Source organism: Mirounga angustirostris, unplaced genomic scaffold (assembly GCF_029215605.1).
Source record: "Mirounga angustirostris isolate CCGP_5_RB_7025 unplaced genomic scaffold, mMirAng1.0.hap1 SCAF_4, whole genome shotgun sequence".
In the NCBI taxonomy this organism is placed as follows: Eukaryota; Metazoa; Chordata; class Mammalia; order Carnivora; family Phocidae; genus Mirounga; species Mirounga angustirostris.
Genome location: NW_026991712.1, coordinates 181,971,060 through 181,984,811, shown reverse-complemented (window position 1 = coordinate 181,984,811; position 13,752 = coordinate 181,971,060). Strand labels below are relative to the sequence as shown.

Genomic DNA, 13,752 nt, shown 5'->3' with positions numbered 1-13,752 from the left:
TGTATTCACTCTGTATCACAGCAGCCCAGCTGTCTGGCCTATAAGCTCTGGGAAGGCAGAGGTGGTGTCCGTCTTGTTCCCTGCTGTGTCCTTGGGGCCTGGTGCAGGTACTGGCCATGAATAAGTGCTCAGTAATTACTGTCTGAATGGATAAACAGCGGGACCTTTGGTCTCATGTCTCAGAGAAAGTCTGGATAATCTACTCATGGGCAGGCGGTATGGCATGTTAACTATTTGAAACTGTAAAATATTTCACCACGGTACTATGGCACTTCGTTTCAACTATTTTAAAAACTGCACTAGATGCTGGCAAACACAATAGGGGCCACTTTTCCTTCAACGCCCCCCCAAAACTCCCCAGACCAAGACCTCGGCAAGTGTTCTCAGCTAAGCATTACCGTTGCTTCTACCTGGGGGACCCCATCCCCATCTCCTTCAGCTGTCCCCCAGCCTTAGTCCTTCCTCCAGGGAGAATGGCAAGGCCATCCCGCTCCCTCTGGTGGCCTTTCAAAGTTGTCTGCTCAGACCATTGTCACTGTACTGTCTAGCCTGAATAACTATCTGCAATGTGCTTGTCTCATGAGCCTCACGATGGAGGAAGGCCTTTTTTTCTTGTCTTTTTAATCTCTGGAGCCTTGTAGAGTGCTGGGTATGTCGTAGGCATTCTGTAAAGATGAAGCATCTGGAGAGGGGAGTGATTTGTTCTTCTTTTCCAAAATCATTAGCAAGAGCTAATAAAGAAAAGAGAACACTGAGGCTACAGAGTAAGAACCTGAGGTCCTCCTAGTTGTTGGTCAAGAGGCAGACAGAAGGAGCAGGTGTTGATCCCAGGGGCTCACCTGAGCCTGTCCTGTCCCAGAGCATTACAAAGTCTAAGTTTGAAAAAAAAAAAAACACCCCAAAACCCCAAAGTGGTAGATGATTATCAGGAAAATACCAGGTGAAACAAAAATGAGTGTCTTAGGTAAGAACTCTGCATGGGGGAATCCCTTCAAACCCCCTAAAACTCCAGCAAGGACGTCTCTGGCAGCCACTCGGCCGCCGCGGCTCACCATTCCCCCAGGGCCTCGAGGCAGCGCATGCGGCCCAGCATCAGCTCCGGGTCATCCTTGTTGGTGTCCATCTTCTTATCGTAGGCCACGAGTGCATCCTCCCACTCGTGCAGTTTCTCATACCAGGTAGCCTGGATCTCCTGCCAAGTGGAAAAGAAGGAGGACTGCTGTGGGCTGTGGGCATGGAGAACATGGGGGTGCATTTTGTAATCCACACACTGCCTTTCCTAAGGCGCTAGATGCTTCACCTATCCCTGTACAGCTTGGCTTTGGTTGAAAAGAACTTCAGAATATCTGGAGGTATGTTTGGTGGTGGTGCGAATGCCGGGGGACTTGGCATGTGGACAGAAAGATCCTGGAATGATAATCGGAGAGCAGATGGGAGGCCGTGTCCCCACAGTTCCAGCATGTGGGGATGCAACGACAGGGGAAATTGTTTGGGACAGCAGGAAGCCCCGACCAGAACTCCTGCAAGGAGCCAAGGCCTTGATCTGCTGGCTGTGGACGGTGGGCCACAGGAGAGGGATGGCAGCTGCTTTCCTGATGGGGCCGGAAAGACCAGGCATATATGTATAGTTGCTGGAGGAAAATAACTCGCTTTTGAAAAGCTCTTGATTCTCTGCGTTTTTAAACTTTCAGGAAATAATGATTTAAAATACAATATAACACTACCACTTAAAATTCTTGGGAAAACCTTTCCTCCTTCCATCCAATGTTCCCTCCTGCTCAGCACTTGGCAGCTTTACCAGTGTCAGGGGCCAAAGGCTGGTTTCCATTCCGCGGGCAGATGGTGTGCCACGCTGAAATGGAGTGCTGGCCATGTGAGGAAGAGCGGCTGCAGTCTCAAAGCTGCAGGCTCCGGCTCTCTAAGTGGTCAGGGGACGGACCGTTTTATGCCTCTGCCTGCCCCCCACCGACCCCCCACCTCCGTCTGTCTTCTGGGCTTCTCCATCACCAGCTTAGTAAGTGGCTATTTCTCTACCAGGCCAGGGTAGTGGCTCTCCAGGGATTTCTCTAACAGCAAGATGATTCCGCAGTGGAATCTGCATGATATAATGCAGGGCCCACGTGAGTTTTCCCCATTACCCTCCGCTCCTTTCTAAATAAAACTGATATTTGAGTAGTATACACGCTGACAGCTACTCCGCTAAGCTCTCCGAAAGGACCTTTTCTTCCTGAACCTCTGTGAGGAGGTCACTTCTGTTTTCGGTTGTGAACTCGTGCCGAAGTCCCCTCGTCTGTTTTTGGCATAGCCAATCCCCTCTGCCACCCGGTGGCTCCCTCCCCAGTGTCAGCGAATGGTAGGGTTCACCAACACAGACGTATCTGGCTCTGTGGAAGGCCAAACTACCTACACTTCACCTTCCAAGCCTGTTGGGAAGAATATTAAAGAGAAAAGGTAGAAGAGTCACTGTGAAGACGGTGTCCCATGAAAAATGCTTCAATTGGAAAGGAACACCAGTCTTTTGCCATTTTGGGTTTCTACCCTGGGTGGGCAAGAGAAAGGGGCTCGTGATTGGCGGATGGCACAAGCTCGGCACGAACGAGCAGAAAGCAGAGGGAGCGGCATATGGAGCAGGTCAGGTGGGGGGCAGGATATTCTGAATTGCAATCGATTGCAGAAACTATAAGGTTTAAGCAATGAATCACACAAGATTCTAATGAGATTGCTATTACATAAATTGTGCTGAGAAAGCACAGGCTCTGCCAAGAAAAGGCAAACTGTTGTCAAGCTTAATAAGGGGCAGCTACCTAAACCTAACAGAAAATCCACCCTGGGTTTGGCAATAATCCTGGAGCAGAGGGCCACCTTTAGAACCTGGAGACGGAGGAACTTTCACGGAAGGTTGGCCCTCTGAGCCGCTGGGTAGAAGCTATCGGCTGGCAGATCACCTGAATGCCAGATGGTTGCGAGTCCTTGCTTCTCTGGGCACTTCCTGCGGCCCACGCTCTAGGGACATCGAAGGAGGGGGCGTCTTTGTCTGGGAGGCTACGCTAAGTGCCCCCTCGGCCGACTTTCTTCCCTCTACAAATGAGGATGGTGGCAAAGGTGGCTGAGATGTAGTCCCTTCTGCTCTGTCATCGGGAGAGTTGCCGTCTAGGTCTCATTACAGATCTGTCCCCGAGACGGCAAAATACTCCCTGAAAAGTTTCAGTCCAATTTCCTAGCCCCTGTGTGAGGCAAAAACCTGTGAAGCAGCCCAGAATTTCTTCACTCTAACACACTGGGCTCTGGATTCTGGCAAATCCGAGTAAGTGGCCTACATGACTAATGAAAGGTTCCTCATCAAATACATGGGCCCAGAACATCTTGACCTTCCAGGAAGTCAATGCCGAGTTGTTTAAGTCAATGCACCCTCTCAGGACCACAGAGGGTAATGGAAACATTTTAATACTGATAAGGCAAAGATGGCAGGAGAGAAGAAGCTATGTGAGCAATAATGAAATGGAACAATTCCAATAGCACGTATAAATCATAGAATGCTGTTTTCTGGAGAATTGGCCATGGTTTCTTCTGAGGTATGTACTGAGCATTACCTGTGGGCCAGTGGCGATGCTAGCTGCCACAGACAACACGGAATAACTCAGGTCGGGGTTATACAGATGATGCCAGACTGCCTGGGTTCAAGTCCTGGGGCGTCCACTGATTCACTGAATGCTCAGGCAAGGCTGTTACTCTGTTGGGACCACATGCCCCTTTCCCGTAGAATGGGATAGCAATGAGACCTTTATTCAAGGGGCTGTCGTGAGGACTGAATGAGATGGAGTACAGAAAGTACGCAGCAAAGGGCCAGGCACACGCCAAGAGTTTGATATATACCAGCTACTCCTTTTAATCAGATTCTGTCCTCACGATCTAGATTTGGTTAGAATATAGTTCATAGGGCCATGGTCTCCTTCAATACAGGAGAGTCAGCATCGAACGTCACCGACTGAGGAAAAAACAGAAAAGGAGAGTGACTTTCTCAGGGTTGTGGCCGAGTGCCTCCCTAGCCACGTCTCTACCTCTTGCTTTTCTAAAAGGAACGAGGCACTTACCAGCTCTCCGAAGTGTTTCATGGCATATTCTAACACCCCGGCAGCTGCCTCTGGTTGCTGTAGCTTATTATTAATGCTGGGAAAACAAAAGGAAGGGGTGGTTACACTCAACATGTCGGAGGGTGGGAGGCGCGGGGGTCTTTGCAGGCGGATGGCTCACCGGCACGTTGGGGACAACATTTTGCAGATGGAAAGATAGCACTGATTGTGCATGACCACCCAGCAAGCTCAGCCCGAATGACTTCATCTGAGGGATGATTTCATCTTGATCCCACACTCCCGGTTTTGAGGGGGCAGCGTCTGGTAGACAGGAAGCGTCTCTGACTCTGGGGCCCTTTCTCCAACCAGCACGGACTGGTTTCCTCTCAGATACTGTCAGTCAGGCAGCATGTGTCTGTTTTCTAAAAACTACAATCCGGGGCCCCTGGGTGGCTCAGTTGGAAGCGACTGCCTTCGGCTCAGGTCACGGTCCCAGGGTCCTGGGATCAAGCGCCGCATCGGGCTCCCTGCTCAGCGGGAAGTGGGCTTCTCCCTCTCCCACTCCCCCTGCTTGTGTTCCCTCTCTTGCTGTGTCTCTCTCTGTCAAATAAATAAATAAAATCTAAAAAAAAAAAAAAAAAAAGAATCTACCAATAAATAAATACATAAATAAATAAACCCCACAATCCCTGGGTCCCAAATTGGCCCAGCTGTAGAACACAACCAGACGAGGTCCCTCTGCACTTCTAACTCTCACTTCCTCTCATCAGTTGCCTTCAGAAATAAGACACAGAAGTGGCGCTGAGGCTGGGTCACCCCCGCTCCTGACAGAGCACCCCAGGGACTGTGGCTGTGCAACCATCTCAACTGCTCCCCTGACAGAGCCCATTTCCTTCAAAGCTGGACGCTTCCTTAGACCCTCTTCAAGGACCACCCCCACCCTCTGCAGAGGGCAGCAAAGGGACCCCACCCAGGACCACGTGCCTGGCATCTAGCGCAATGATGTTTTTCACTGACAAGGCCCTACTCTGCTGTCATCGGGCAGCACGTGGCACCGGGACCGACTGGGGGAGTAATGTATCGGGACAATTGGGCAGTAGCAGCGACGGTCTGTGCCTGGAGCTGGTTAACCAGAGAGGCTGTGGAGAGGTCCTGGACACTGGACAAAGCAGGGCTGAGACCCTTGTTCCAACAGGAACGTACATACGAAGGGAAATGGCAACGAAGCCTACGATTACGTTCAGGAAGGAAACGAGGGACGAAGCAGGCCTGAGAAAGTCACGGGCCAACAGTGATGTTATCTGTTCACAGGTGGGGAGCAAACTGACAGTCCAGCTTGGGAGTCTAGACTGTTCTAATGAGCAAGGGATCCAGTTTACTGCCCTAAGTACAAACTGTCTATTTGAGTAGAATTAATTTTTAAGTGGTTTTGGGAAATTCCAGGATTTGGGTTTAATGTGGTAATATGGCAAGAGATTGCTGGGATAAATACTATTTTTTAAAATTCAAATTCCACCACATTTATTCCAATAAAACCATGAAGGAACTGCCCATAATCTGTCAAACCAGAGAAGTTAACATTTGTGAAAGTAATAATCTAATGCCTCATGTTTACAAAGCACATTTCAAATAATCTTTCCAACCTATCACTCCTTTGACCTCAGGCATGCCCGAGAGAGTGGGCAGGAAAGGTATTACCAGTATTGTTTCACTCCTGGGGAGACTCAGGCCCGAAGGGGCTGCAAATTTCCCCAAAGCCCACCATGAATGGGGACAGTTCCCGTATGATCTGAAGCAGTCTTGTGACTCTCCTTTGGTGCGTACGAGGTGAAGCAGCTTTGGATGTAGGGCCAAAAAGCTTGGGCTTGTGCTCTTGGAGGCCCAGCTCTGCTACCTATAAGCTGTGCGGCCATAAACAACACATGTAAATATATATAATTATACAGTCCATGTATTCTTTTTGGTTCCAGTGTGGATTACTGGGATGGCCGTGGTAGAAATATTAACTGCTCTGGTGAGGAAGAAGACAATGTGTTCCTTGCCTAAAGCAAAAGAAGTTAACTCTAAGAATCAGACATAAAAATACACGAGTTCCAATAAATGTCTTCCAATCTTGTGTTCTGGAGCATATGCTATTTTCTTTTTTTTTAAAGATTTTATTTATTTGCGAGAGAGAGAATGAGAGACAGAGAGCATGAGAGGGAGGAGGGTCAGAGGGAGAAGCAGACTCCCTGCCGAGCAGGGAGCCCGATGTGGGACTCGATCCCGGGACTCCAGGATCACGACCTGAGCCGAAGGCAGTCGCTTAACCAACTGAGCCACCCAAGCGCCCGCATATGCTATTTTCAAGAATAAATTATAAACACCGCCAAAACTTGCCTCACTCGGGACAAAGCAACACAAAACCGGAGACAAGCAAAAGGCTCTCCCCACTCCACTCTCCCACTCATTATGCATAAAAAGGAGAGCTTTACAACAAACTGACCAAAATCAAGAAGTAGTGGTTAGGAACCTCAGAGGAAAAATATGAATTTTACCTTCATATTGCTATAGCTTTGATATCCCTCTTCTAAGGACAGACCAACTTAAGTGTGCAAATTAAAAACACACAAAGAAACAACCCAAACTCATCAGATGGCCCCCACTCCTTTACGGGAAAGTCCAAGTAAGTCACCTGCCTGATGCCTCCCACCTAAATGTGGGCGGAGGCAGGGGAGGGTGCAGAGCCCAGTGAGAAGGAAAGAGAGGGGGTGGGTTCCTTGGGGGAACCAGCGACCAGGCCTTTAGCAACTGCCAGGAAACCTGGAGGTGTGCCATGAGACTCCTGATAAGCTCTGTCCAAGAGTACGGACAATCACTGCAACATTACAACTTCGACTAAATGGACTAAAACATAACCATGCAAAAGGGGTGGGATCAGTCGGAGAAAGGGTCCCTTTCAAATGTGAAATCCCTGGCCTCTGAATCGAGGACCTGAAGGAAAGGAGACGGTACGCACCTACGGTCGACTGTTCAGAGTAGGGATTTTAAGTTACCCAGCTGCTATCCCCGTTTATTCTTTCTTCCTCCCTGCTCCCCCTTTATTTTCCTATAGGATTTTCTCCCCAAGCTCCATTTCTCTCTTCTTGCCTTCCATGGAGTCCCCCACGTGTGCTCTAAGGCTGCTGGAGGGCGCAGCTGCTCAGGCAGAAGTTCTAGAGGTAGGTCAACAAAACTCCTGGTTGTTTGGGACCTTTGCTTTTTCTCCTTTTCCATGACTTCTGGCATTCCACTGTGGGAGGCAATGTATTATAATAACAACAGAAAGATACCTAAATTTATTGAGAGCTTACTGCATGTACCAGGCACTGGGCTTACTGCTTATATGTATTATCTCAACTCAATGAAGTAGACTCTAATATTAATATTCCCATTTTACATATGAACCAACTGTGGTCCAGCTCACAGGCTACTGTACCATTAAAAAGGATCTTAAGTAATAACTAAGGGTGTGCTGTAAGCTCTGCAATGTAAGCTCTGCCTTAGCCTTCTACCCTTGCATCAGTAGGCACGCGTGAACAGCTATGCAGTGAAGGAAAGCAAGGACTGGACGGCGTGTATCAATTAGCTAACTCTCTCCATACAATTTGCCATGCAGGAGAAAGCAGCCCTGCCAGGCTTTCATTTTAACTTCCTCAGGGATGCCGTGGCTGACGCTCCCCTCTGACCCCTGAGCTCCCATCCCCTACTTCTCCTTCCCTTTCAGAAGCTGCTGCTGTGCCTTGAGCCTCCCAACCAAATGGCCAGCCAGGTGGCCGCAGCAGGCTTTTCCAAGGCAGCCTGTTTGAGGCTGCCAGGCTCACAGAGCCCAGACTGCAAAGTGTGGGATAAGTAAGTGTATGTTGGAAACTCAGTAGTTAAGTGCCCAGTCTCCTGCCTACTTGGGTGACACGCGGCTGTCCTCTGAAATAGTCCCCTTTTAAAAACTCCGATGTGGTTTTATGAGACTGAAGGGAAAGACTGGCTCGTGGGAGGAAATCACCTTCACTCAAAGCCCCGTTAATGATGAGCTCTTGTTTTACGGGGCAGCTGGGAGTTTTCTATAGCCCATTCTCTAAACGCTCCCTTGCGTGCCCCTCAGTCTCTCCCTGTTACTGCTGCAGGCATAAACAGGGCAAACCGTGCCAAGTCCCGGCTCGACGACACAAACCAGACCCCACTGACATCAGTCCAGGTAAAAAGATCTCACAACAAACAAGCTGAGGGAGTTGGAGGTTAGGCGGCAACGTGCCAGAGCACAGCGTGCTGGAATGACATGTTGACGGATTTCCCATCTCCTCTGGACGAGCGCTGAGGCCCCAGGAAAAGAGAGCTTTGTGAGCTGGTGGATGCTGAATCCCACGGCTGTCTTCACGTGGCAGTGGGTCTGTCTGCATTCTGCTCCGTCTCCAGCAGGAACAGCAGTTGAGAACTGACATGAATCTTCAGAGCAACCAGAAATGGCCTCTCCGTGTGATAAATCCCAGCGCCCACCACTGAACCTGGTGCTAGAGGGACCGTGAAGAGACACGAGCCAACACAGTGAGGGAGGACAGCAAGAGGGGAAGAGGCGATTACAGCACTTTCGCTCATTCCCCACCTCCCCTTCCCCACCCCAAGATTTAATTTTTATTACGGGAAGCTGAGTTGAGAACCAGAAACTGGGAAAACTCCTAGCAACTGAGGGAAACGCCTTCTAGAGCCGGGCCGAATTAACGAGTAAGGACAAGGAACTGCCTCAATGCCTTCCCTAGCACACGGATTACATCGGAATCTTCCCCCCCCACCCCCCACCCGAAAATTCCTCTTCAGAAGCAGGGAAAGTGCTAGGGTGAGTAAGCGACTCAGATGCGAAGGAGCGTCTCTCGTGGCCCCAGCAAGAGTGATGGCTGAGGAGCTAGGGCGGGGAGGGGGGCCTGCTTACGTCTCTGTAACCCTCCCTTTCAAGCTTTTCCTCAGTGCTTCTCACGTGCAGGATGAGGCTGACCACAAGGGTCAGTGGCTAACTGCTCAAGGCCTTAATGCTGACCCACAGCACAGCAGTAAGAAGGCTTCTGGCTTGGCATCCAAATGACCTGAGGAATTCTGTTGTTTCCTGAAGGGGTTTCGAAGTCATTGCTCCATAGGCTTCTGGACTGATGTCAAATCCAAAGTAATTTGGCTGGTAACTAATTCCTTCTTGTATGGCTCATCTGGTTATCGACCTCATCTCTTAGCCTCAGTGCCTCGGTGACCTTTAGGCTATTAAGAGCAAAGCCCGAGCCTGTCGGAAAGTCAGTCAAATAAGAAGCATCTGTGGTCACATCTGGGCGACCACTTAGGCTTTCCTAGTGCTCCCATCAGGAATTTATGAGAACATTATGCACTCGCTTCCCAAATGGCTCTGGGCCTTCTTTCTCCTGTCTATTTCTAGTGCAGACCACAGTCTGTGTTTTATTTGGTTCCCTGTCAAGCAAGAATTCTCTGAATTCCCTTAGCGCTAGGCTGGTGACATGCAACACAGCTGACAGGGACCCTGGAGGGCCTAACCGAGGAGCTCCTGACCAGCCAAGATGAGGCCAAGCTGGACACCGCTCTGGGTCCTCACCACTGCATCAAGCAGTCTATCTTGCTTCTCTTATAGAGGGTTAACTGCTTCAGACACCGTTCCCTGTCCCTTCTCCGAGCCCCGAGACTTAGCTCTGTGCCCCAAGCATGATTAAAAACAGAACGGCTCGATTCCGGCCCAGAGCCAGGAAGATCTGAAGCCAGCTGGGCCCCGATGTCTTTATCAGGCAATTACCCTGGGACTCTGGGGAATTCAAGGATGTGGCAGCCTCTCTCTGAATAGGGTAAATGAAAAGCAAAAGGAGAGCGTGACGACAGAAGGCAATGTGAGAGCATCTGAAGTGTGACATGGAGAGAGGCCGCGAGGGGCGATTTAAACGTAGGAGGAAAGTGAAGGCAGGCTGGTTGGCCTCAGTCATCCACCGAAAGCCACAGTCAGCTGATGACGATAGCAACCCTGTCTCTGTTAGGGTCAAACTTCCCTTTTCTGCTTCAGGAACTCAGGAAAAGTCACTTCGATCCTTTCCTACATATTAACAAAGGGAAGTCCAGCCTCGTTAGGAGGTTTCAAAGCCGCGACATTCGGTGTCCCTGGTGCTCTCTAGGGCACCTAAGGCATCAAGATACAAAAAGATTTGACGCAGAAGAGGGGGCTTGCCTTGGACAATCAAATGGGTTCCTGATGTCTCAGTGCAGAGTGTCTTAAGGGTAAAGAGCTCGTGCTTGGTCTTCACCCTTGCTCTCAGTAAGAGTTTAAATGGTACGTCTGTCACAATACCTAGAGGACATGCTAAATCTGTATGTGAGAAAGTGGGAATTCTCAAGAATAAAAAAAGACAGAATGCTAACAGCTGTGTAGGGACAGAGATTAGGGACAGGGGAGACAAAAAATCCTATCTTTCCAAGATTGTCTTTTTCTTCAACTTCACTGCAATTTAACCACCTTTTTAAAAATACTGTTTTCAACTATGCATATTCTACATAAATAAGTGGTGAGCAGAGCATTCATATAATTTTGTATTTTGCTTTTTCACACAACAAAGATGTTTCCCACTTGATCCAGTCTTGGAAATTACTTTTAACCTCCATGATTTCGTCCTGCCTATACGGCTCCCATGCCTGTAGATCGGTCTCCCGGGTGCACCTTCCCGGAGGCTGGTGGCGGGCGGCACTTGCATTAGGCGCGCTGCTCAGGAGCACTCGGCGCTCTCCCGCGAGTGATACGTGACCTGCCCAGTAGAAGTCTGCAAGGCCGGCTCTGGGAAGCAGAGCGCCCATCCCCTGAGGACGAACACAGCGCTCAGCGAGAAGCCGGCAAGCTGTCCCGTTTGACACGTCACATCCAGGCACCCCCGTGGCTGGATGTGGGGCCCAGGTGCCCGAGCACAACCCAGTGTAAGGCACTGGGAGGCCGCGTGGCCCCAGAGTGTCAGGGCACATAATTTGTGCTGCCTGGGTTTCCAACCCAGGGGCCTGTCAGAGGCATGCTGTAAAAATGATGAATGGCTGTCACATTTCCAAGGCTCCGGCTGATTTAGGGAGCCATGGGCGGACACATCACTCCCAGCATGTCAGCCAGTTAATTACTTCCAACTTTATCTTTCTTGTCAACACTTCTTGACAAATTGGCCATTATCTTTTTATTCTACAACAATGAGCACCGCTCCTTTTCTGGTGATGCCTAGAGGTTTTTCTCCTTAATGCTTCTTGGGATGCATCTCAGAGCAATGACGAGCTCTGAGAGAGATGAGTAGAAAGAGAAGCTGTCAGGGAGGGAACAAAAGTGGGCTGGGCTGCTCGGGTGAACCCAAAGCTCATTTTCAACTACCCTGACTCCCAAGCAGAGTGGACATTTTGGCTAACATCCTGATTTCCTGGCTTCCCGATATCCAATGAGCTCTGACTCCGCCCCTTATGGGCATGAAGCTGGGACACGAAAGGTAAACGAGCTGGCTTCTAGTGATCCGGCAGCGTTGAGCCCTCCCCTCGTAAGGGGGTAAGCAGAGGTGAGACGGCCTTCTGCTCCACTAGGGAGAGAGGTCGTGTTGTTGAAATGCCGATGCCCATTCTTGAATCAGGGAGAAGAGAAAAATAAGCCTACTTCTGGGTCAGGACAGGCTGACAGAAGATGATCAGGACACGCTATCATTGGGCTACCAAGATTCATAGCCTATGAGGTGACCAAAAGAATCTGGAGAGACCAGTGGGGTCACCACCAGCACAGCTAGCCAACACTGGACAAACCGTGTCAGAGGCGGGTGTGGGGCAGAACCCAGCACCTACTGCATTTCATCAGTTGTAAGACGTGTACTTTAACATCTCTGAATCATGATATGGCATGTCATTCAAGGTTTCGGAGCACTGGGACGTGGTTTAATTGCCAGCAGTAACCCCCGCCCGCCCCAGCCCCAGGGATACATAGAACTCAGAAGCAGCTCCTCTAACTCACCGTAGGAGAGGTCCCATTAAATCTCAAGGCATCCCGGAGGGTGAGGTAGACACAGCGGAGGGGCAGACGTTTACTACTGAACTACCGCAAGCTTCCCCCTTTGGTCTTGGGCTGCACTGAAAGACCCTCTGTCCTTTTGGTCAGCTTTACGAGAAACTCCAGGACTCCTCCCTTTGTCCTGCTCCTCGCTGATGGCCAGCTTTCTGCGCTGAAAAGCACCTTTCCTTGGGGTTTCGAAGGTGCTCCATAAAGACAAGCTGTTGTACAGTGAAGCTGTAGGAAGTCTTCAGAAGAGCCAGAAATAAATGTATGCTCTGCCGGTGACTGGCGAGAGACCTGACCTCTTGAGTCTGGCCGGATGTGAGAGGGCATTACAGAAAAAGACGGGGCTCGGGAGATCTGGTCTGTGCTCACGCTCTGGCCGCACAGGGGCTTCCCTGGTCCATGCACCCTCTTGCTGCATGGAGCTGCCCCCTGGGGGGGACAGATTCCTAGAGGCACACTGCACTTCTGAAGTCAGCATGAGCCCAGAGGCTTGGAATGTGTTTTTGTCGAGAAGTGAGGAGCTTTGAGCAAATCCTCACCCCTCTGGCCAGAGTGCTTTTGCTTCCAGCAGAGGTAGGGAAAAGAACAAGACTGTGTACCTTTTCTGGAAGCCAGGACACAATGGGAAAAGCAAAACTCATACTTCCAAGCAACACAGGGGTGACAGTTTGGGAACATGTGTTTAGAATTATGACAGAGTGGGTTTTATACACGCTCTAGCCCCTTGCCCACAGACTGCAAAGCCCAGGCACGCTTGCCGTTAACTGGTTGCTCTGGTGCAACTGGCTCAATTTCTCTAACATTCTCAAAGAATTACAGTCCCCTTTCCCCGTTAGTGCGGCTTACGTCAGGGAGGCAGAGGTCCGGCCTGAAGGGAAGCTCTGCAGTCCCAGGGCAGCTGGATACCAACGTGTGGTCTTATCCTGTACCTCGGACAGGGTCTTGTCTCCAGCAACAGTGACTTTTGCTATTGCAACGTAATGGGCATTTCATCCTCTTTCGGGGACAGCAAGATGTGTCAGGTTCCTGGGGAAATTATGGGGAATAGAGCTGCCCAGAGATGCAGCTGTTTTTATGGGGACATGTTACTTTGTTCTGTCTTCAACACATGCTGCTGCACGTGGCCCCCCCAGGCCACGATGATGGTTCACTAACAGGCTGATGCAGGTTGAAGTAATCAGATATGCCGGTTACACAGGCCTCTGCAAGAAGGTAGAGCAGGACAAAACCCTGCCCCAAATGCTCTGTGGTCCTCCTGCTGGTCATCTTCAAATGTAAAGAAAGAGGGGTGAGACACAAATCAATGGTTTCCAGGGAGACAGAGTGATTATACAGTAAGGACGCTGCCTCCAGTTACTGATTAAAATACAAGGTTGAACCAAGTGATCTCAATGCTTCCAGTTTTCACTGCCTTTGATTCTGTAACTAAGACCTACAGAAGAAAAATGGACTCGGAGCAGGAAAGAATGTGGTGGCCAATGATGAAGGCCTCACCCTGACAAAGTACTGCCAATGACCATGGAGAGAGACTCTAAGTCTCCATGACAGATGTTTATGTAGGCAAAGAGAACCTTCTGTTGGGAATTCATTCTTTCACTGGACAAGTTCCAGTGAAGGACCTTT

The 13,752-nt window shown here is 50.0% G+C and overlaps 1 protein-coding gene across 6 annotated transcripts in view; it reads right to left on the bottom strand.

Moving 5' to 3' along the window:
* Positions 1–13,752, bottom strand: part of MTOR (mechanistic target of rapamycin kinase) — a 124,525-nt gene that overhangs the window by 39,243 nt on the left and 71,530 nt on the right. For all 6 annotated transcript variants that reach the window (XM_045898709.2, XM_064589938.1, XM_064589937.1 and 3 more), the window contains 2 exons: positions 4,092–4,167; positions 1,053–1,192 (listed from right to left, as the gene is read on the bottom strand). In XM_045898709.2, the coding sequence (XP_045754665.1) occupies positions 1,053–1,192; positions 4,092–4,167 (216 nt within the window). The remainder of the gene's footprint in view (positions 1–1,052; positions 1,193–4,091; positions 4,168–13,752) is intronic.